Source organism: Nipponia nippon, unplaced genomic scaffold, assembly GCF_047370975.1.
Source record: "Nipponia nippon isolate SJK-2023a ecotype South Korea unplaced genomic scaffold, ASM4737097v1 scaffold_2, whole genome shotgun sequence".
NCBI classification, from domain to species: domain Eukaryota; kingdom Metazoa; phylum Chordata; class Aves; order Pelecaniformes; family Threskiornithidae; genus Nipponia; species Nipponia nippon.
In genome coordinates, this window is record NW_028262336.1 from 39,499,285 (window position 1) to 39,523,846 (window position 24,562).

The window sequence follows — 24,562 nt, forward strand, 5'->3', positions numbered from 1 at the left end:
TTGGCTCCTGCACATTGCGTGTTACCTTGTCCAGGAAATTTAAAAAAAAAAAAAAAATCTTCTCCCTTCAGCTTTCCTAATTTAGCACCGTAGATTCACATATTACCAATAGTACATTACATTGCTTAGGACAAGACACATTCAACACTAACTGCAGTAATTTTCTTTCTTTTCTTTCTTTCTTTTCTTCTTAACAGAATACTGAGTCCTATATATCATTTATGCATTGAATTCTGAAATGTGCTTTGTGAAATACAGTAGTTCTTACAGTTAAAGGATAGCTTTGGTGAATTTGCTATAAGTAACTACCTAATATTTATTTCATTTATTTCATGTATCTGTCCCTTTTTGAACGTGTTTCTTCCATTGCAGACCCATGTTTGGAGAGGTAATGTGATTTCCTTCACAGTTTTGATGCAAAAGGCAGGGGGTAACGTTTAAATACCTGTTGCTTCTCCTGAATATGTTGTGTCCTAGGTTTAGTCTCTCCAGACAGCACTGCATTCTACTTCCAGAAGATTACTGCTTGTTCTTATAAACTGTAACCTGTGTTTCAGGTATTAGTTTATATTAATGCCTGTTTCAGTGTCTTTGTGATGTGTGGAAGAAGTTTCCCATCTTAATTATTCAGGTTTCTGCTCTCTTTAAATAACAAATAATGCTTTCTTGTCAGCAGAAAAAATCTGATTTGAGTGATCCTTAGATGAAATGCAACAATAAAGAGCAAATTATTAGAACAATAGATTGAAGATGGGATTGTCCAATTAAGATAGGTAATGTTTGAAGAAAATTAGTAGAGTCATTTTAGAATTCTGCATATTCTAAATCACTGATTTTAATATTTCATATAATTATCCATATTTGTTTTTAAGTGATCTAAGATGTAGAACTGTTGATGATATTGGGCTGTCAATCAGAAAATATCTCAAATGGATTTCATCAGTCACTGAGTTATGTTAGATAAACCAGATTGAACAGAGATATCAGAGAAAATTTTCTCTTTCCTAGAGATTAATTGCCTAAAACGTTAACCAAAATTTTGACTAATATTTCAGAATTTAAACTAATTCGAATATCATCTTTATCTTAGTTACTTACTTCCGTGTGTGTGTAAGTTTGTTCCAGTTTCAGTTTCCAGCAGAAGGCATTACTGAAATACCACAAAGGATTATTTTCTATAGATCTGGTTCAACTTCAAGTACTGACATCATTAATAATAGGCTTTCCAGAGGTCCAGTTGAATTACATTCAAGTATTCCTGAACTTCTGGGTGCTTAATGAAGTCTAAATGAAATTCAAAGACTTTAAATCTCTTGTCAGCTTCATGTAAATTAGAAGCAGCTCCATTAACTTCTTTGTAAACTGATGAAAATGAGAAAAGTATACATATCTTGTTAGCAGCTTTGCAATTGTAGCCTAAAACAGCTTTAAATAGAATATACTATCTTGGTTTACTTTCAAGAATTTGATAACAGTTTTCAAGGATTTCCTTTAATGTGATTTGGATTTTGATATCTTTTTTCTTTTCTCTATATAAATACATGGACAGATTTCACATGTATGTGTTTTATAATTATACACACATATATTTATGATTTTACCTTTTTCATGAAGCTGTCTTCCATCCTCATTGGCTATGAAACACAATTTTTATTGAGGAAAAATAACTTAATAAAGAAGGGCTGGCAGAGAGGAGTGCAGTCTCAAAGTCTCTGTGTACAAGCTTTATTAGTTTCTTAATGACCAAAAATATTGTTTTGTATGGAATAGAGAATAAACTTTACATTTAATGAAAAATTTCTCTCCTTTGTTGGATTTATAACAGGAATAATGCATGTGTAGTTGCTCAGTCCTCTTCATACTCAGTTTCTGTATTTGAACAGTTATATCTGAGATCTTATGAAGAGCAATGATACCAGTTCCTTTTCACATGAGTATCTTGGCAGACACTTTTTTATGTAAAAAAAAATGAAAAGCAGGGCATGGGTTAAGTTCAGCATATTTTATTGAATTATTGTAGCAAATTATGAATTTCTTTAAACATGATGTTAGCGTTATTTCTCAATTCTAGTTTTTAAAGCAATTTATTCTTTGGTTTTCAGTAGAAAGTAAGTTCTTTTTTTTTATCCAGCTTTTTATTTCAAAACAAATTACCTTCTGGATGCAGTAGAACATCATACTGTGTAATATAAAATGATATTTTTAAAACAGATCTATAATGTAAAAAATAAAAATCTTTCCTGCTTTCAGAGCAGGCAGTCTGCTGGATTATCATAACTCCATGTTGATTATTTAGATTCATTGTGGCAGTGCATTTTCTGTGTAATGATAATATGTCACGTAATGCTTACTGAAAATGGAATTGCAGTCTCTTTTCACCTTTATGGGAGAGTTATTATTCCAAATAATGTAGGTCTCAGTGAAATTACTAAAAATTTTAAAATTGTAGTTTTAATTTAATCACGTATTCTTATGCTGTGACAACCTTGCTTTTTCATTTCGTTCAAAAGTATTTGGGAGGGGGTAATCATTAAGGTTCTTTCTCCATTTGTAAGTCTTCATTTGATAAATGGGGCTGGCTGGTTTGGAAAGTAGGTAGGAACTAGACTGCAAATGAAAGTAAAAAATCTCAAAAAAAGGTCTCTGGATACTGAGCATGCCCAGGAACTCACTGAGAAATGAGCTGTTCAGGCTCCTTTTAGATGCTGAACAGCTCAATGAACTCTGGGCGGTGGGGCAGATGGGTTTGGAGGTGGTTTGTGGGAGGTGACTCTCCCTCAGGTCTGTTATTCTGGGTAACACAGAAGCCGTGCAAAGGTGACAAACAGTGGCAGTTGACTGCTGGTGGCAAAAGTGTTTTCAGGTTATCACTCACCTAAGAGACGTACGAGATTGTGAAGTGTGGGCGACACAGCAGTGCTGTGCTCCCCGTATGGGAGGTGCAGGTGCTGTAACAGCTGAGTGGGAGTGGGCCGAGAGCAGCGAGCTGCATGCTCTGTGTGTGAAACTCACCTACTTCCCTTCCAGAAATATTTTTTAATCATGCAGTGCAAACCATAAAATTAAATTTTTAAAGTTTGAAAAAATACAATACCACCCCCCCAATAGATAAGACAATGTCTTCAAACCAATAAACCGTTATGGCAATATTCTGATAAATTATTTTAAAACTTGCCCCCGAAAAGAGAAAAATAACATTCCAAGTTTTGTGCATTAGTTGACCACATCTGAGCTCTGTCATCTCTTCTGCTCAATCTAGCTCCCACTGCTGTCAGTAGGAATATCCGTTGTTCAAGTTACACCAGCATCCCAGTCTGTAATTGTGCCTGTACCTTATAGACAAACCCAGAAGATGACTGGCAGAACCAGGATGCCTGTGGCCCCTGCCTGGGTCCAGCTCTGAGATGGCAGGGAAAGCCACAGGGAAGCAAGGAAAAGCAATATAAGCCTCATCAGGGTCCTCTGCCCTAGGCTGGAAGTGAGCGGACATCTCTGTCCTGCTTCACCCTCTGGGGCCTCCAGTTTGCCGTCAGCACCTTGGCCATGGTCATGCCACAGTGGGCCCCCATCCCTGTCCCCATCATGGCTCTGCTTGCTGTCTCTGGCTGTGATGGGACAGGGCTACTGGTGGAGGTCCCTGCCTTGCTGTGCCATAAGCTCAAGCCTTCCTCAGCCCTGAGCCAAGCACCATATCAGAGCACAGGCAGTCAAACCCCTGGGGTGGGAAGAGGTCGCAGGGCTTGTTGGTGCAGTCAGGCATCTTGCAGCCATTAAATGTAGTAAACAAAAATGAATGTTTTAATAACTCCTGTTCACTGCCTGTTAGCAGCCTGTTCTTCCAGGGCTGACATTTCCTTTATAAAAGGGCTTGTCAGTGCCAGCTGTTGTGGGGTGTTGTTTTGACCTTTATTAGTTGTAAATTATATTCCTTTTATAAAGTACAGCTTGAACGTCCATAATTCCAATCAATTATCTTTTTCTGTCTTCTTAGATGCAAATGTTATTTAAACATGTATGATATTAAAAGCCTAGTACTTTTTTTAATTAAAAAAATAGACATGGTAATTGTGTATTCAGTGATTCTAGCTGATCATTCTCTCAATGCATTCACATTTTTATTATTCATAATTCTATTCTTTCACTGCTTATCTGGTTCTTAAAAACATTTATGACCCCATTGTAGTCAGCTACTTTGCTTTTCCCTGTGCAATTGAGGCTCAAGTAGTATACTTCAGATGAAGAGAGAACTAGCAACATCATTTACAATGTTAGTTTAGATAAAGGTAAGTGGAAGAGAGACAAAGCACTAGTTTATTAAAACCTATGTTGTATTTTCCTTATAAGCCAGTTCCTGTCTTTGGAGGTCAATGTGATAACCTTTTCGTGTCATCAATACGATCAGACACCAAAGTCATATTTGAATGGTATTTGTGAGAGCCGCTGTCCATGTCCTTGGAGCAATCTGTAACACCAGCTCTGTAGTTTCTGGGGAATGAACGTGCAGTGACTCCCACTAGGATTGTTTACAGCAATACACTTGCTGCCTTAGCAGCCTGTGCTTGCTGAGAGGACAGAACGCATCTGATGGAACACATTAATCACATAAACATCAACATTGTCGATACAAAGCACAAAACAGAAGCAGAATCAAAAAAATTGATTTTTTACCCTCTCTCCTTTGCTTCTTTCTTGTATTTGTACAGCTGATTGTTGCTCCTCATTCCACCACTGAAGTACCCGTACAATTCTGTCCGTCTGCCCTTGGAAGAGGCAATCATAAGGCATCAATAACCTTCAAATGTCCACAGGTATGATACTATGTTTGCTGCCCACAACATTTGGAATTCAGATTAGATAATATTTTTAATAGGCATGTAAGTAAGGGTTTCAGTCTGTAGGTCAAGTTGAAATTTAATGGCTGGATGCATAATGAAAGAACAAATTCAAAGATATTCAAAAGTTATAATTTGTTTTAACCTTAGTTTTATACAGAAATTATTCTATTTACAGTATTAAAATGTGGTGTAATGGCCCAAGAGCTAGAATAAGTAATGAATAATTTTAGCTTTCTTGGTAATTAGTTCTGCTGTTTTTAACACCAGAAGACTGGCACTTCTTAGCATTGTCACCTCTGAAATTAAATTTCTTGATGTTTTTCCCAACCCCAAACAAAATTAAATTGTTTCATTTTTTATCTGATCTGAATTTTGGAAGGTCATGCACTTGAAAAAGTGAAGTCTTCCTTTCAGTTTGTTTGAAAATGGTTTTTACTTTCAGCTTCTTAGATTTGTTGACATTCTTTTCTCTGTGAATTTTCCTAATTTTAAAAGAGAAACAAGTAAATAAAGAAACATGAGTCATCAACATGACTTACTAGCTGATTAAAAATTACAACTGGAAACAAAAAGAAAAAATGATAATATGATATAAATGGTAATATTTCCTCATATGAGCTATGGTTGAATGAAATATTTGCTTTCTGTGCAATTTCCTCTTTGTATTCTTTTTGGACTTTCAGATATCCTAATGGAATGCTGACCTGTGAATTAGTCCAGTTAAGTGCTGCCAGGAGTTTTTAGTAGTATTTTAAGTAGTATTGCAAAAGCAAATATTCTTTTATATGAAAAAAACCAAATAGTGAAGGAAGTCATGTGGCAATTTTTTTCCTGATAAAATATGCTGAACAGACAGGTTATTTGTAGGTGGTGTTAGCACAACATTTTTTTTCAGGGTCTCTGTTCTTATATATTTAAGGATAAAAACAAGGAGACAGCAATTCTCATATGAATAGTATATATATCCAAGACCAGTTCAAGAGGACAGAATGTCCTTATCTTTTCGGGATCCTAATGCTACACAGAAATCATATCTACATATTAAAAAAGAAAAAAAAGATTCTTCACCAAATACAGAAGCAATAAAACAATACAACAATTAATTTAAACCTTCCAGGAACGATTTGAACCCTGCCACCTGAATCTTGTCATCTAGGGTGAATCTCCAAGTTTTCATCTGCGGTGAACTTTAGTCAGTATCCCATCCTTCTAGCTGCTTTGTCCAGACCCCTTTAACCATTTCAATATATTGGTATAATCTTTGCAATTTCTTAGTGCTCTTTTTATGCCTGAATCCTTTGAATTTTCTAAATTTTTATTCATTTCAAGTGCTACAGTCCTTACTAAATTAATCCCAGACTATTTTAGTTTGCTAATCGTTATACTGATAGCTGACAGGGAATATTTGCACAGATATAACTGCCCTTTGTAATGAAGACTGGAAGAATGTTTCTCATCAGTGGTGGTTGCCTCAAACAACTTTCAATGTAACCCCCTACCCTGACATTGATTTCCCTCCCTTGATTTCTCTGATTAAATATATCTGAATGGACACTTAAGCCATCTGATAGCTGAATAGCTGACTAATCTAAAATCATTTAGTGACAGTGCTTACAGGATAAGCCTTAACTATTTCTGATTGTGCTTCTTTGCCGAACTGAGAGAAACTGCTCTGTGCTATTACCTTCTTCATTTGTTTCTGGTTTGAAGCTGTATGAAGAGCTCTTCACAAAATGAATCTGAGTTTAGCTCTAATTATTGTGAAAATCTGAAATTAAGTTTGTTGTGACAGCATAACTGAAAAGTCAGCTTGAACATAACCCACACCCAGAGTTCTAACATATATGTATTATCCTATTCTTTTATCACATTACTAGCATCCAGGTGTAATGTAGAACATTTAACAGTGGTAAGTAATATTAGAGAGAAACTGAGCCCAATACTAAAGCCTATCTTCTATTTTTTGCCTTAGGATTCTGGTTTTTTTAATCTTGTTTCCTCTTGATTTCTTGCACTGAGCATACATGATCTTGAGCTTCATCGCCAAGTGGGTCAGTGAGGAACAGTAACTGCAGGTCAAAAAAGGAAGGCCTGTCCTGTAATCTGTATAATTTTGTGGTTCTCTTGCTTTATATTTCAGACTGACCACTAATTTTGTTTGGCTCCTTCTTTAGTTGCTCAGTTTGACAAAATTTCAGTGTGTTGTTCTAAAGGTGCTCAGCTCCTGAAGCAATGGGATTCAACATGGCTCTGCTTGTTAACCACAAAAAATCAGTGGAAGCTACAGTCTTTAATGTTTTTAGACCATGAGCCTGAGCCTTCAACAATAAAGCTCAAGCGTGATCTTTACAGCTCACCTGCATAAAATATGAACACGTGCACTCCTTCCACTCTTGCACTGTACCTCAGTGTAAAATTATTTGCTATGAACAAGGTGTTCACACAAATTTACAGTGGGCCTGGAAAGCATTGTTAGACTAATATTGCCTCATAACTTCCGTATTAAGAGTTTTGCAAAAATTTTTTGTTTGTTACTGTGTTTGTAAGCAAGCACAAAGTATCAATAACAAGCCAGTGTAGACCACTAATAGCTTGACACATCCAGCTTTCTGAAAACATGGTCTTCTGGCATGCTCATGCCTGCGTTCCAGTCTTTCAAAATAAGCCTGCAAAGTGTGCTTAACCTTTTGTTTACATTTAACTTCTTGAGGCCGACGTGGTAAGGATGAACATGAGTCAGGAACACAAATGCTGTGGCATGCTGGCTTGGCAACTGTTGGGCAGTTTCTTGTTGACTACAACAGCAAAGGAGCTTCACAGAAGAGTTAGTCCTGGGTTGCTTCAAAATCTGTATAGCAGCAGCATTTGCCTGCCAGTCAGAAACTGAATAATGAGCAGTGCTTCCTGCTCATGAAGCTGTAACCATGAACAGGCTACAGGTCATGTTTAAGTCAACAATAACAAAATAAAATGTAATTTTAAAGGGAGGTAGTTTTTAATTCATATTAGTCTGAGTAATACAGAAGTCCCCACAAACCAGGTGATGTAAATCACCGTCTAAATCCTAAACAAAATGTAGGCTCTATTTTTATATTCTGACTTCTAGTATTGGGTAGTCTCTACATCAGTATATAAACAGTTCTTCCTCTTTTTTTTTTTTTTTTTTTTTAGTTAAAATCCTGTAACCTTGGATGACTTTTACCAAAAAATTTCCTTCAGTAAGGTTACAATGTCTTTTTTCTTGTTGGATTGAATGTTTCTTTGTAAAATGACAATAAAGGCATGGAATTTTGCTGTCCAAAGCTATTTTCTGAAGACATATGATGTGCCATTTTGTTTATCTCTGTTTATGCTGAGCAGTCTCAATATATTAGTCACTTTTTACTCTAAGTATTTCCAGATTTGTTGTTTGATTATTGGACCCTGTCTGTTACAGACTTTCCTTAAGTTTTTCAGACAGGCTATGCAGAAGTAAATGCAGTATTTCAGATAATGAAAATAGTGTTTTGATTTTATTTATTATTTTCTATTCTCTTTGTGATGCATACCTTTTTGAGTGATAATGAACAAAACAGATCAAAGGGTCACTTTGAGCAGTTTGTAATAAGCTTCAGATTTTAGTCTGTATTGTTATTATTTAAAGGCAGCAACATGAACGTACAAATTAAATATTTTCCTTAAAATAATGGTAGTATCTTTATATTTACCATTCACATTTGCTGCTCATTCACCTTTAAAGGTTCCATAATAAGTGGCATTATTAACATCGCTCTTTATAACCTTAAAAGAGTGAATGTGGGGCAGGCAACTCTTCACTGTCATGCTAAAAAAAAGACCAAAATTAACACATTAATTTAATTATATTTTCCTTTTTTTCTGCTCTGTGGTGATACTCTATATTTACTACTTCTTTCCAATATTCCCGATTCTTCTGTGTATTGTGGTTAATGATGTTCTTTATTATCTTTGGAGTAACAATTTTAGCTTTTTGTGTGATTCTACTGCTGTCCTATCAAAGAATTATTTTCCTTTTTCCTTTGTTTTCTGAAGAGAACTTCTCACTTCATCTGCTTTCAGGTTTAAAGGTTTAATATACGTGTTTTGAATTGCCCTTTTGCAACCACCTACATCTTTCCATTCACTACACTGGAAACTCTACTACATGGAAGTTAAATGCTCTGTGCTCAGAGTAGCACAGAAGTTAAATACCAGGAGGAGATGTGATCATCTCACAGACTGGAACTATTGATTTCTAGATAGCAATACTTAGAGTAACATAACAGCTTGAGGGAAGAAGAAAGAAAGAAAGAAAACGTTAAACTGCAGTTCACTTACAACTGCACTTAGAAGAGGCATAGAACACTAGAAGAAAGAATTAGGCAAAATACCTTAAAATGTACAGATCTGACTCATCAAATAATAAAAAATGACACGTTTCATCTACAGCTTAAAGAGTGGATATTTAACCTTTCGGGGACTGGTCTTCCTCCTCAGCTGATGGAACCAACTAGCATAAGTGCATGCATTGGCCAGTGTTCTTCTGTCATCATATCCTTCAAAAATCCAACTCCTGAAAATGTGGTGGTAGACATCGTGCTGACAGGTACAGAGGTTTGGATTTTTTTGGGGTGGGGGAGAAACTTAAGCTCCTTGGGTTGCATTAAAAATGTGAGTGGCATGTGATTACATTTGCCTCGTTCCATTTCCTGGCAACAAATATTGTGTATCATTCACATCAACCCTGAGAATCTCTGTAGATTGTGCTATGGGAGCTAAGAAATAACACAAACCTTTAACAACTGTTCACAGTAGACCTCTTAGGCCATACAGCCTCATATATACATGCAGCTGGTTGTTGGCTGTGAACTGCGCTGTAACATTTAAGCAATAGGAGTCTCCTGGGGTGTGTTTTGGGAGCTGTATGTCTAAGCCAAATAGCTAATATTTTGGTTTTGTTCCTCAGTTATTTTCCAAAATATTTTATATTATTTTGTCAGATTCTAGATAGCTAAAGGAGTTAGTAAGGGCAAAACATTTGAGATTTTTTTCAGATTGACCTTCCAAGCAAGTATGTTTCAGCAATATTTTCAAACATACTTTAAAAAATAAGATAAGATCCAGAATTATCAAAGATCACCAAGTCACTGTCCATACTGAGATTACACAAATGCTGTAGAACTCAAGTTAGAAGTCCCAGATTCTCCTTGATGACTTTATGATTTCACTCTGAGTGAAGCAGAGAGCTTTAGAAAGTTCTCTGAATCTCCACCGAGTCCAACATAACATGTAGCATCAGAAAACAGGTTCCAAAGCATTTCCTGGCATCTCTGTATAACAAAAATTGAAGATAAACCTTCCAGTGGCCCCTGACACAGATCCCATGGATGGGGAAACATAAAAGAATAGGAAAATCAAGCCTGTACAAAGGTTAAGCCAGGTTTACACAGTCACACTATGATTTGGGGTTTGTGGCACATAGAATAAGTGAAGAAATGTGACTTTTAAAAAGTATGTATTCATGTTTATTTGTTGCATTGAACTCATCCTTTTAAATTACACCTTCTGAGATATGAATTAGAAATACAGAAATACAGCTTTGGCTGCATATACAGTTACTATATGAGAAATTTTGGAGATTCTTCTACCTAAATCGTGCCTGGTCAAGAGCATTTTGGTCTCATGACTGAATGCTCTATACTTTTGCTGACCAAGTTGCTTTGTCAGGCTTTAGTGCAGTTTCTCATGTTTAACTACTAAAATATTTTCATTCATGACTGTGACAAAACAGTTCCGTTTGTAAATGATCAGACCACTTCTGAGTTTCTGTTGGTGTTCTCTTCTGGACAGCAGTGAAGGAAGCAACAGCATGCAGTGGATCCACTGTTTACAGGCTAAGTAAATCATGGCCAGCATCTCAGAGACAGTGCCAGAGTTTACCTGCTGAGCAGGGGACCTGGCAAAGAGGGGAACAGAGTTGTGTCCAGCTTCCTAGTTATCTGGCATCTAGGCACCCTTAAGTGACAAGGAGCATTGCAGACTAGGTCTGCACACAGTAACAGGGCAGTTGAGGCAGCAGCTGGCATTCAGTGCACATACAGAGGGCTCAAAAGTGCTGGTCAGAAAAGGATGTGTAAATGTTCACAACACACCACAGGAGCCGCTCTCAGGCCCTGGATGGTGCAATCATTACCTGTGTAATCCACATGGAAGTCCTGAGGGTGGATGCTGCAACCCTGGTCTGATGCAGTCAGGAGTTCTTGAGGTTTCTCCCCGGCACTGTGCTATGAATGGCAATGGCTTCACCAGTTAGATTTGTGCTCTGGTAGCCTTCCTGCAGTGCCAGATGCAGGAGCTTTATTGCATCAAGGTTAATAAACAAGAGATTGACAGGATCTTTGCAGACAGTCTGCAGAAACAAGAGCCAAACGCCTCAAGGCTGAGAAGTTTGGTGTGACCAAAAGATGACAGAAGCATCAAGAAGACACAGAGTCCCAGCAATGGGGAAGTCTCCATTTCCATCTGCAGCTGTTCCTCTAAAGTGTAGGTTTAGAGTTCTGGAAGAGAGGAAGGGGAAAAAAAGTTCCATTGAGGGGGAAGCATCTCAGGTCTTCAGATTAGAGCCAGCACTATTAAACAGGAAGCAATGAGTGCTAGTGGTTGAATTTTTTTTCCTCTCTGGACAAAGGATGGCAATTTCCATAACAACATATCATCCCAGGAAGTTTGCTGCTTTCCTGGAGCTCAAATCTGAGATGCTGCAGAAAAGATTGCCGAGGCTTATCTGACCCTGCAGTTACTATACCTTGCTGTTCATTCATATAACAAATACATGGATCTGTACTCCTTGTACAGACAAGGAAACACTGGACAGATTGAAGGAGACTAGAAGGTTCTATGGGCATTCTTTCAGCAAATATTTGTGCATACATTTACACAGAGCTTGGGCAGCAAACAGGAAAAACAGGAAGAACAGCAATTCCAGGCCAGTGGCAAGGCTGCAATGCGATCACAGTCATGAAGACAGTCAGTGACTGTGCACAATTGGAGCATGGTTGTGGATGGGTGCAGGCTGTTTATAAAGGATAGAGAAGAAAAATTTGGTCACTTGTATAGCTTAGGCTACCATGACCATGAGATGATTCAGCTTATTCAAGTCTCTGAACACTAAAGTACAGAAAGGTACTCAGAGCTGGATGAATTTTGCAGAAAATTTATTAACAAACAGCTCAGGAGTAAATAATCTGATTGATTACTTAGAAAGACTGAAAATTTCAGCAGAAGACCCACTTAGCGATGCAGGGACCTTCTCAGTGAGCTAACATACAAAAAGGGAGCATATGCTGCTGTGGATCTGGTGCACCATATGTGGGCTAAAGAAACACATCTCGTATGGGGCACTAAGAATTTATTAACAATCTAATCAAAGTCTTAGGTCTAATCAAAATATAAATGATGAAATATTAGCAGTCCAACTACACTGATACTAGCTGTCAGGGAGCAGCAAGAACAGGCTGCTCCACAAAACAAAGTGAGACAGAAGCCAAAGGCAACAGCAAGACTGGCAGAGGCCTTTCAAACAAGGGCTGCAATCCCACAGTATCCAAACAAGAGGAACATAGCAGGTCTGGTGCCAGTAACCAATTTCAGCCAATAGTCTAGTGACTGACAGCCAAGTCCACAGTCAGAAGGTGAGTCTGTGATCAAGCCAGGAAATCAAATAGGCTAGGCTTGGCAAGGTGTATGGCCAGAGACAGCATACCTAGGACATAGCTTGGGCAAGGACCAACAGCAAGAACCTGAGTTTAAATGCAACTCAAGCCAGTGGGTGGAGGCCCCAGATGCTACTCACTCACAACTTAGCTGTTTTCGCAGAAGTCTGATACCAGTTTATACAGCTGTGCTGTATCAGAGCAGCTCTTGAACACAGGCAGCTACAGCCTTGTGTGTGGAGAAGAGGTTGCAGAGAATTTCAGAGAAGGATGGTTATTCACTGGACAGATAAATTAGCATACGTTGCTGAACTCAGGGCCCCGACCACTAATACTTTTAGTCCAAATTATCCAATTAATACTAATTGCTGCTAACTGATATACACAAGTCTTCTCATATCTACCTTGTATTTCTTAACAGTAAATTATCAGAGAGAGTCATCAACATCCTAGGTTCTTCTTCTAGGAAATGTTGATAAAATTCCAGTTTCTTCCTTCTCAGTCTTAGATCTGCTTGGTTTTTTTTTTATATGTTTCCAAAAGGGTCCGTTGCTAAACTTGCTTTGTTATTGGTCCCCAGGTTTAGTTCCACAATAACCCTTTCGTTTTGTTAAGTCTTTACCATATATTGTATTATTTCTTTTGGGTAATGCCACAAAATTATACATCACTAAGCTGAAGCTGAAAAACAAATAAAGCAACAGTTGGCACTTTGGCTATGTGCTGTTACAGCTAAAATAGCTCAAGTCCAAACAAGGTGTGACAGGTCCCTGATGCTTTGCACTGTTCACTTAATATAAAGCCCCATGGCCTGTTACTAGCAGTGGCAATAATGTACTCCATGTACTATACCTAGATGAGGTAGAAGGAAGAAGAGGTAACAAAACGTGAATATAAAAGTACCGTAAGCACACTTAGCAAAAAAATCAGGAAGACCAAAGCCCATCAGGTGTGAAGACTAACAGGGAAAGTATAGGCTCACAAGAAGGGGTTCTAAAGGTATGCTAGTTGTATAAGGATGCTTAGGGAAAATGCAGATAGGTCTATTGATGGATGGGGGGGAATCAACTAGTTACAGACAATGCAGAAAAGGCTGAAGTGCTCAATGCTTTTTTTTGCCTTAGTCTTTGCAAGCAAAACTTGCTCCCAAAGCAGCATGTACTGACTTGGTTTGAAAAGGAGATGGGCAGCTCATAGGGGAGGAACAGGCTGTGGAATTCTTAGAGCAGCTGGATGCATTCAGATCCACAAGTCCAGATGAAATTCACAGAATGATAAAAGAGTTGGCCAACATGATTGTGCGGCTGTGGTTCTCTATGAAAATTCAGGCTGATCAGGAGATGTTTCTGTTGACTGGGAAAAGGTTGTGTTATTTCCTTCTTTTAAAAATGATAGAAGGAAGACTGAGGGAGTGGCAGGTTGAACAGCCTCACCTCAGCCCCTGGTAGGATCATTGGACACATTCTTTTGGGGTCTGTGTAGCCCATGAATTGCACATTCTCTTGCAGTCCATTTCCAAGCACATGAAAGTCAAGAAGGTAATCAGTAGTCAAATGGATTTGTTAAGTGCAAGTCATGATTGACTAATGTGATTGCCTTCTATATGGAAATGAGTGATTATGCAAATGAGGGAGAAGCGGTGGATGTAATATACCATGATTTAATAAGACTTCTGTCACTGTTTCCTGTAGCATTCTTGTTTGGAAGCTAAGGAAGTCTAGCCTTGATGAACAGACTGCTGAGTGGGTTGAAAACTTGGCTGACTATTGGTCTCAAATGATAGTGATCAACATCTTGACAGTCAGCTACTGGCTAGTAATGAGTGTAGTACCCCAGGGGTCAGCACTGGGGCCCATATTATTCAACACCTTTATTAACGGCATGGATGATGACAGAGACTGAAATGTAAATTAGAGGAAGTGGCTGACATGATGAATGGTAGAGCTTCAGTCCAGAGGTACTTTGATAAATTGTTGGTATACCTCTTTTTTTCATTGCTCTTGTTCATCAGCTCATCATCCCTGGAGCAGCTGAAGATACAGTAAACTCTTACATGGTTTGTAATGCAATCTTCCTTCTAAAATGTTAAACCTTTGTATTTTCCCCTCTCATTCCATCTACCCTTAGTGCTTATCTTAGCTCAGACACTTATAGAAACACTGTGAATTACTAGCTGTGCAACCCACCCTATTTGACTGGGAAGCAACTGATTATATAATCTCTTGAAGTGTAGGTGTTTATTACATGTGTGGTATGAAGTTTCCCATTGCACCTCATGGAGTGCAGCATGCTTTATTGTAGTGTAAAGTGCAAGCCGGTATTCTGATTTGTACAACAAGAGCAATTATGAGAAGCAAACTGCCTGGCTTGTTGAGCATAAATCTAGTGTCAGGTAGCACAGTTTAGTACTCTCATACTACTAAGTATTATTTGCAAAGAAGCTAATCTAATGTGCTATTCACAAAATAATGGGAAAGAACAATCAAACTTATCCACAATGCAATTTCATCAGAAATTATTTATAAAACTTAAATATTGGTGCTAAAACCTAGTGAATTGTGATGTTCTGAGAAACATTAGCAGAACCTACATTGTTTAAGTATTTTTTTTTAAAATATTGTCATCTTTCTAACTATAGAGCATTAAGTTGTCCCAGGGAGATTTTCAGTAATAGAGACAGTGCAGAGGCAACTCGCTTAGACAGTGAAAGACTGATCTTGGGTTTTATGCATCAGAAATTTTCAGTCTTCATTTTTCTTTACACATCAGTAGACCTGATATGATGATGATCTAATGTTTCTGTGATCTGTGGAATTATGAAAAGTTTTCTTTGAAAAAATTAGTTTTGTACTGTGATCTTTATGGAAGTAAAATCATACTTGTCCTTTAAAAGCTGTCTTGAATTTGTTAATCAGCTTCATATGTAATGTTAATTTTCTAATTCAGTTGCTGCTGGTGATCGGTAAATAATGTTTGCTTGGTTTTAATCACAATAAGGTAGCTGAGTTGTGCATTCAAGCTGTCTTTAGACATGATTGTGCATGCTATGATTTACTCTCTCTAGGAATATTTACTGTAATTTTTCTATTACTATTTCCTTCTTTCCAGGGGAAGAGAAATCAGTCTTATAAGCAAAGTCATGGATGCACAAGTTCAGCTTAGTATTTCTGGCCTTTACATATCCGGGGAAATAATTTCCATAATGGCCTATATATTTAGAGGAACTTTCATGTTCTCAAGACATAGTTTACCTTGAAAGGAAGCAAACAGAATTTTAATATAATAACGTTGATATTGTGTATACCATAGCAATGAAGATATGTTAGCTCAGTGTACAGTAAAAGCTAATTAACTTGTTTTTTTTTCAACTTTAAGAATGAATTTGCCATCCCACAAGGCTAATCAGCCTGGTGAGAAAGTTATCCTAGTATGAATACATTACTTCTAGTACACTTCCTTTCCTACCAAGAACTGAACTTTGGTAGTTCTGAAGTTGCTCTTCCACAGATTTCCCCCTTCCCCCCCCCCCCCCCCCCTTTATTTTGCTTGTATCAGTTTGTTAATGAGACGTCCAAAACTGAACATTATTTCAAGACCATTTACAGTCCTAAGTTATGGAGGAGACTGGATCTTTTACCCATATTGTAATGATCTACACTTTGTTTTAATGTGTTTTGACATGAAGAGCCCATTTTTGTCCTAGGATCTCCTGTAGCAGTGCAAGAACACACTTGGGAAAGTACAAGCTAATTAGGAATGACAGTAACATTACTTCAGACATTACAATAGTAACCTTCCATCTGAATTAGTTAAACACAAACATTTTAGTCTGAAATAGAAAGTAGTCTTAATTTATTCCTTAAAGAGTGACAGCCTAGTCATTCTTAAAACCTGTCTTTTTCCTGAAAAACGTTAATCCAAAGAGTAGGAATGACCCCGTCAGCAGGTAACTCAAATTCAATGAATCCACCTCTGAGAGCAGCACTTAAAACTGTATGTTTAGTAATATAAAATCCAAGCTACTACCATTTTGAAAGCTCTTAGCTGATATTTTAGCATTAAAGCAAGTTACTGGAATGCCTTTGTTTAATCTTGTGCTGGACCTGTCATGCTCATTGCTGGTGTTATTGGAGGCCAGAGAGAGGGCAGAATGGGGAAATCGACAGAAAGTAGCAAGTCAGAAGGCAGAATGAAATGTTTGATTGATTTTGATCTTTACAAATTGTGTTTCAGACCATGTGCTGCTTCTTAAGAGAATTAAAAGTGGCAACAATGAAAATAGGGCATCTCAATTAAAGTGTACAAGCAATAAACATCAACAGTTATAGATTTACTTAAAGAAAGCTTTAAAGAAGATTACAGAAGTTATCTGCATCTTGTTTTCAAGTAACTTTCCATAGGCAGTTTCTGCCCTAGATAGATGTGAAATTATGTTTAGAATTGCATAGTTCAGGAATGAAGATAGAAATGGGAATTGTCATATCTGGACCATTTCTGAAGCTGTCATTTGCATTTCTGAAGTTTTGTCAAACCCAAGAGCATTATTCCTCAGAAATGTTTCTTTCTGTGAATATTGACTGACATTATAACACAAACAGTCCTTTAGTTTGGATAATTATAGAACAAGTAAAACTACTCACCATCTGATAATTTGCGTTGAAGGGACGAAATCTTGGACCTCCTAAAACTTGGTGTTTTCTTACTGAATTTAATAGCAATGAGTTGTCTTCCCAAGGTTTAGATACTATCTGTGGCTTAAATCTGCAGCTCTTATTTACATAAGCATTCATAGCTACATTAAGAGTATTCATGGGAGTAATGTTTATTTGACAGTAGGTAATTTTCCCCAATATGAGCCGATGATCAGAGCTACAGAGTATGCAAACTCTTGTTACAGATGGTTTAGCGACCATTTGTACTACTTCAGCTGATTCAAGTTCAATGTTACTGTTCTTCTGTAAATACCACTATATAATATTTCACTGACTTTACAGAAGCAACTAAAGTGATATAAATAATTGATACTACTGAAATCTCCAGTGTAAACCAGACCCCACAGTGTTCACCTATATAAGAATTGTCCCTAAGTATTAGTGGTTCATTAATACCTATAATGCTTTATTTTGGTTGACATGAATAATTTAATTTCGTGTTTTCAATGAGCCAAATGTATTTCAAAGTTTCAGGGAAAAAGTGCAACTGTTTTTTAGAGGATATTTACATCAAAGTTTGAAGGGCCATGATCAAATAAAACCTACAGTGGTAATCAGGAATTGGATAGGGGAGGTAAATTGGTTCCTCTCTGGAATCCAGTGTTTTCTGCATTATCAAAACTGATATCTGTGGCAGTGTATAAGATTGCTTTTGGTAAGGGTCGGGTCTGTGCACAGTCATATTAAAATCGCTGTCTCATATTGTTGATTATTAAAACTTACCTTATTTCCAAGATAAGGTTGCATGCGCAATAGCTTGGCCATGTCTCTTTCCATACAAAGATTTCTAAACTTGGATTGCCACTTTTTAAATGTGCATTGCAAAATGTTTTCAAACTGCTTTCTGTGACTTTATTATGTAACAGAACTAAATACTCAAAGTCAAGTCTGCCACTTACAGTTATTTTTCTTTCAGGCAAAATATATTGGACATAAGCATTATTGCAGGTATTTAAGTCAGTGTTAGAATGAAGTAATACAAATGTGAAGAAATCTATTATTTTCAAATCAGTTTTGAATGTGGATAATCAGTTTAGAATAAAAGTGCTAACATTACTTTGTGCTGATTTTGGCATAATTCAAACCCTGATGTTAGCTACCAATTAAAAAAAAAATGTGCAATATATAAATGCACTTCTGAACTGATAAATACATTTTTGAAACATCATGAAGTATAACCTACTACTTTTAATTTTATACAGTGACATTATTTTTCAGAGAGAAAAAAAAAAAGGATTTCCAGAGATTAGTTAGCTAGTTCTGTGAAAATTACTTTTTAGCTGAATATGTAGACGGACTTAAAGAAAAAAATAAATAACATTTTAAACTTCGGAAAACTCTTCTAGTAAGGGAAATTTACAGTATTCAGCTTGTTTGCGTCATGAACAACAAAAAAAAGAAAATAATTCCTTCAGAATAATTAGCATTATAGGGAAAACTTTCACAGTAGCCTTGTTTCTGCCATTGCAGTATCTCGGCTCAAGAAAGATGGCAATATAGTTGCTTTACTGATATATTACAATGGGTGTGTAGGCTTTTCTTATGGACCCATCTTTTAATATTTGCAAAGGGCCCTTCAGTTCTTTAAGTATTTCCCTGTAGATTGCAAATTTCATTTTAAACCTCTAAGCTGGTTTCCAAAACCTGAAACTTTGTTCTTGGGGTGAAATAATTTTGAGGCTGTTTCTCTTCTCACAAGAAGCAAGAAGTTTGATATTTCCAGGAGAGCTTTTCTTTGCCTTCCTGAACATCTTTGCTCATTGTTCTGTTCCTTAAACAGGAACTTTTTAACTTTGTTCTGTAAACCCAAATGACAGTCTTCCCCTGACTGTTTGATGCATTCCTGTGCATCATATCTTCCTGTCAGCAGTTCATCATTCAGTGCTATTACCCTTTAATATGACATATTATTTAGATATAGTCTATCTATCTGTTGGGCTCAGATTCTTGGAGTTAACTGCTAGATATATTTCCTACAAGGCATTTCCTGCAAGTGTCAATTCTTTTAACAAGACACCTTTGGCTGCTTGAACAGCTCCAAAATCCGTTTATAAAATTGGACTTCAAATCAGGTTTTCCTATCTCATTTTTCATTTATCCACAACACTAACAGTAATCAGTGAAAACAATCAAAATAATGTCTAAATCCTCTGTCTCTATGAAGTAATCTGTTAGTTGATCTGGTAACTTGTCATCAAGAAAACAATTCTTGTCTGCTACTGTTGCAGTACTGCTGGTCCTGAACTGGTTTCTATCAAGCTTTCTCTTAGATGTTTCATATCACCATTGGCTTTCTTGGCTGTTTGACTTTTTTAATCTAGAAAACAGTTTCTTTTGTAATTCCTAGATGTTATTTAACAGAAAACATTTAAAACTTTGGGTTTTCTTGGTGGCGTGTTATTTTATTTTAATTCTATTTAAGATCTCCATATTATATCTATACTTTTCTTCATCACAATGGGAAAATACTGAGAGAACCTTTAAGCAAAGGGGAAAAAAAGGCCCACATGCTCCTGTTTGAGAATGTATTTTTTAAAACCTCTGTCTATGAAGCTGTTTTATTAGGGAAATTGTTCAATCAGTTTTCACTTCTAAATTAATTTCCCTGAATGATTTTTTTTTTTAATTTTTTTTTTTAGATCAGGAGCAGTCCAGTTGTCATCTCAATGCATCTGTCCTATCGAAATCCACCCATAAGGAATCTGTTTTCCATCTTCTGCTTAAACAACCACGAGGTATGTAATTTCTTGAGTTCTACTTTTAATTTTTTACAAGGTGTGATCTTTTATGATCCCTGAAATCTATAGTGTGTGTAAAATTCGGTGTTTTGATGAGTGCAACTCATCAGTTGGTGTGCTGAATCTGGCTCATTGTGGAAACAACAATTAGCCCCATGTCAATGATTTTTGTTTGTTTTACTTAAAATAAATAAGTAAGTAATAATCAGAGGTGCATCCAGTAAAGTTCCTCTGAAGTGTGTACTGTTCATTTTTTTGACAGCTATTTTTTTCCTAGCCCCTGCAATGTTTTTCTTGGACTTTTAAAATATGATTTCTTTTATAAATAACGTCTTACCATCAAAGCACAAATGTCATGTGTGATGTCAAAGTGATGATTATATGTGAAAGAAACAAGAGGGATGCAACCTGACTTCATAATAGGTGCTACAAGTATGATATAAAAAGGCTGAATGAGCCCATATAGTAATGCAGTCTTGATGTATTCCTAGAAAAGGCTTTGAATTAAGAGATTAAATCCAAAAAAATACAGTTGTGTTTTAGGACTGGTGAGCAACACCACTATAAAATTGTTTATGAAATACTAGGTAGAAAAACATCAATTATCAAAATTCTTAATTAAATTTAAATTGAAAGCTTCTTAAAAGTTTTTTTCTTTATGAGAAATTGTATGTTTTTGTAAGAAGTGCAAATGAATAAATTTGAAAAGTGATCTTTTAAATATATTTAAACTATTACCAATACTTATTTTATCAATTTATCCTGCAACAAGTCACAGTTTCCTAAAACCTGAAGTACCAGAAAGGAAAAACATGTAACTTTTAAGAAATTTCTTTTTAAAATAAAATTTTCCTAGTTTGAAGGATCAGTTAAGGAGAAAAGGAAGGGGTAAGAAATTAAAAAAAATAAATAAGTTAAGCATTTATTATTCATTTTACTTTTTACTGAAGTAACAGAAAACAAAACAGGAAATAGACGACACAATTATTTGGTTCTAGATATGCTTATCTTTCTCTTCAGACTTGCCAGTCCTTTCAACTGTTTTTTTCTAAGATAGTTGCTCTGTTGCAAGTTACTATTTTCTATATTTTCCTATGTTGTTCCTGATAATTTCAAATTTGACAATAAAATCTAGAAACCATAAACCTGGACTATCTGGAAAGAATTAAACTATTTGGTTTTATTTTTTGAATTAAATTTTAGATGACATTGCTGGTGATATATGATCTGAGATAGGATAGGAAAGGACTGAATTGCCTTTAGTGTTGTAATTTTATCAAAATATTTTATTACTTGTATATGATAACAATTGATTTATTTGATTTATCTAGTGTTATGGTAAAGCTTGGATTACCACAGAATTAACGTATTTTAATCATTACAAGTTATTCATAGCTGAAGTATAGGAGATAGGTAGATTTCTGTATTTACACAGAATATTTAAATATTTTTCCTAATAGTTATTTAGAATCATAGAATCATAGAATTGTTTAGGTTGGAAAAGACCTTTAAGATCATCAGGTCCAACCCTTAACCTAGTGCTGCCAAGTCCACCACTAAACCACGTCCCTAAGCACCACATCTACCCATCTTTTAAATACCTCCAGGGATGGGGACTCAACCACTTCCCTGGGCAGCCTGTTCCAGCGCCTGACTACCCTTTCCATGAAGAAATTTTTCCTAATATCCAATCTAAACCTCCCCTGGAGCAACGTGAGGCCATTTCCTCTCATCCTATCACTTGTTACTTGGGAGAAGAGACCAACCCCCACCTCGCTACAACCTCCTTTCACGTAGTTGTAGACAGTGATAAGGTCTCCCCTCAGCCTCCTCTTCCCCAGGCTAAACAACCCCAGCTCCCTCAGCCTCTCCTCATAAGACTTGTGCTCTACACCCTTCACCAGCTTCGTTGCCCTTCTCTGGACACGCTCCAGCACCTCAATGTCCTTCTTGTAGTGAGGGGCCCAAAACTGAACACAGTACTTGAGGTGTGGCCTCACCAGTGCCGAGTACAGGGGGACGATTGCTTCCTTAGTCCTGCTGGCCACACTATTCCTGATACAAGCCAGGATGCTGTTGGCCCTCTTGGCCACCTGGGCACACTGCTGGCTCATATTCAGCTGGATTACTTCTCAGATATGCTTTCAATTTCAAAAGACACAGATGAATTATTCATATCTTGAATTATTTACCAAAGAAAATAATTTTCCTTGCTGGTATCCCACACAAAAGTATGTGTGAGCATCTGTTTCATGTTAATATAGATATCAGAATAAGCCATACCATTTTCCTTGAAGAAATGGTATCTATCTCAAATTAAAGACCTGAGTTAGAAAAATGAAATGAGGTGACTTGTTTTCAATTTCATTCAAAAATTCGGCATATGCTGTGATTTTCCTGAAGACATACTTGCTACACCTTTATTTTGTAAAGGATGTTGCAGACCTTGCTGTTCCCAGCAAGGATCTGTTTTTGTTTTCTTTCCTTGAAGCTTACTATGCCTCAACAAAATTTCTGGGTGATATAGAAAGAACGATTTAGAAGAAAAAGATGTAAGAATTGATCTGGATGTCATATCATTTTCTATATGTACCTTTTACATGGGCATATATAAGAGTTGTAACTGCTGTAATGAGATTATATTTATTTTTTTCACAGAGGCAGTGAGGAACTGTCCAAAACAATCTAATTCATGTACATAGTAAAACTGACAGAGCAATCACTTGACAGAAATATCAGAGCAGCAAAGCAATCTTTATAAATTGTACTTTCCGCTACTTATTCTTTTATATCTTAAATATTTTCATGATATAAATCTTTTGCTCTGAGGATTCTACAGCCTAATTCCCTTGTTGGGAGGCCACAAGACCGGTGAATGCTTTTTTTTGTACCGGGTCTAACTCAGAAGTCAGGGATAGTGGAATCATGTTAAGAATCATTTTTATGGAAAGACTGCACTTCTTTTTCCCTACACTTAACAGTAGATGACGTGTGGATTAGATGCAGGTGTCACTGCTTTACCACTGTTCCCTATTACAAAGAAAGAATACTTTGAAAATGTGTTGGAACCAAATATTCTTCTTAGACTTGCTGGAATATGATTGCTAGATCACTTTATGAGCAACATTTATGCTTGTAGAAAAACTGTGCTTGCTGCTAAGTACTTGTTTTTTCCTCACTGACTCTAAAAGCTGAAGGGAGAAATTCAGAAATAGTGAGATAGGCTGAGAATCTTGGAATAATTTTTCCATCATACTTTTACAAAAAAGCCAAAATACTAGCCATGCTGTAAAACTGTTACTCATGGTAGACTGTCCTTTTTTCCTTCCTTGGCTTCACAGTAGCAACATAAGTCTTCTGGACTGCTGGTACTGTTTCCCAGTAAAACGGACTGCATTACTTCACCCGGTCCTAATACTGAAGCTGTGATCTCATTTTGCATGCAGCCTCCAGTCATTGCATTTTATAGCTTAGCTGATGTTCTAGGTGGTCAATAAGCCTGTCTGTTGTGAACAACTTGGTGTAGCATCAAACAAGAACAGTAAACAGGGCAGTTAGCTGAACCTAGTTTTTTTAGATATCTCTCTCCACATTTCAACACAAGTTTTATATTTAGAAACTTCTGTATTTTAAAGCTGTCACGTCACCTGTTTTGTGTTCATCTCTTTTCCCTTTTTACTGAGATCTCTATGATTAACTATTTAATTTTGCCTTCTAACTTTGCTTTAGTGTAAAATACATGTATTTATTAACTTTCTCAAGCACTTAGGAAGGAAAGATAAAATATATTTGATAAATGTATACACTGTTAGGGAGACATTTTCCAAAAAGCTGCCTGCAGTGTTAAACCACTTTGATAGCAATCAAATTTGAGATATTAAAATTCTGTGTATGCGCTTTGGAAGCATGTTACTATTATAGTTTCATATTTTATTCAACAATATTTGAGGAAGCATTTTAGCGTACTTTTTATGTCATGTACAGTCCACTATGATTATGGATAATTGGGCTTTTAAACTAATTTCACCTAAGAAATGGCATAAATTTTGTTCAGGTCCTCAGGCCATTTCCCTAAAATGTTAGATTTCAAGACTTCATTTTTTAATTCTGTACTTATTTGCATCTGCTTTTTTCTTTCAGTAATTCTGCGTGCACAATTTTTTTTTTTTTTTTTTTTTTCTTCGTGTGATTGCTTTCAAAGACTGAAAACCAATGAAACTAACATACTTGATTTTCCTGGTTGTCTTAGTTCCTAGGAAGACTCTGTCTCTGTCTCTTTTATAATGCTTTCATTATCACCCTTGCATGGTTTAACTGCATTCTGTGACCATGGTTTGGTCACTCACAACAAGCAGAAATAATTTTACACTTTATAACTTACATCAGAGGTTGTGTTAGGAAGTAGTCAATATTCATATAATGGATTCTGTAGGAAAGGGACATTCAAGCAATAAAAAGACTGAACAACCAGGTACATACACAATACTATTCTATTTTTAGCTTCGTAAAAAGTTATTAGTAATGAAATTAACTAGAGAAGAAAGACACACACACACGTGTTGAGACCT

The 24,562-nt window shown here is 36.4% G+C and overlaps 1 protein-coding gene across 1 annotated transcript in view; it reads left to right on the forward strand.

Annotated features, from left to right (window-relative positions):
- The window catches only part of CFAP47 (cilia and flagella associated protein 47), a 351,597-nt gene that overhangs the window by 259,761 nt on the left and 67,274 nt on the right, over positions 1-24,562 (forward strand). The window contains exons 55-57 of the mRNA XM_087759023.1: positions 4,704-4,808; positions 9,282-9,438; positions 19,896-19,991. Of these exons, the coding sequence (XP_087615149.1) occupies positions 4,704-4,808; positions 9,282-9,438; positions 19,896-19,991 (358 nt within the window). The remainder of the gene's footprint in view (positions 1-4,703; positions 4,809-9,281; positions 9,439-19,895; positions 19,992-24,562) is intronic.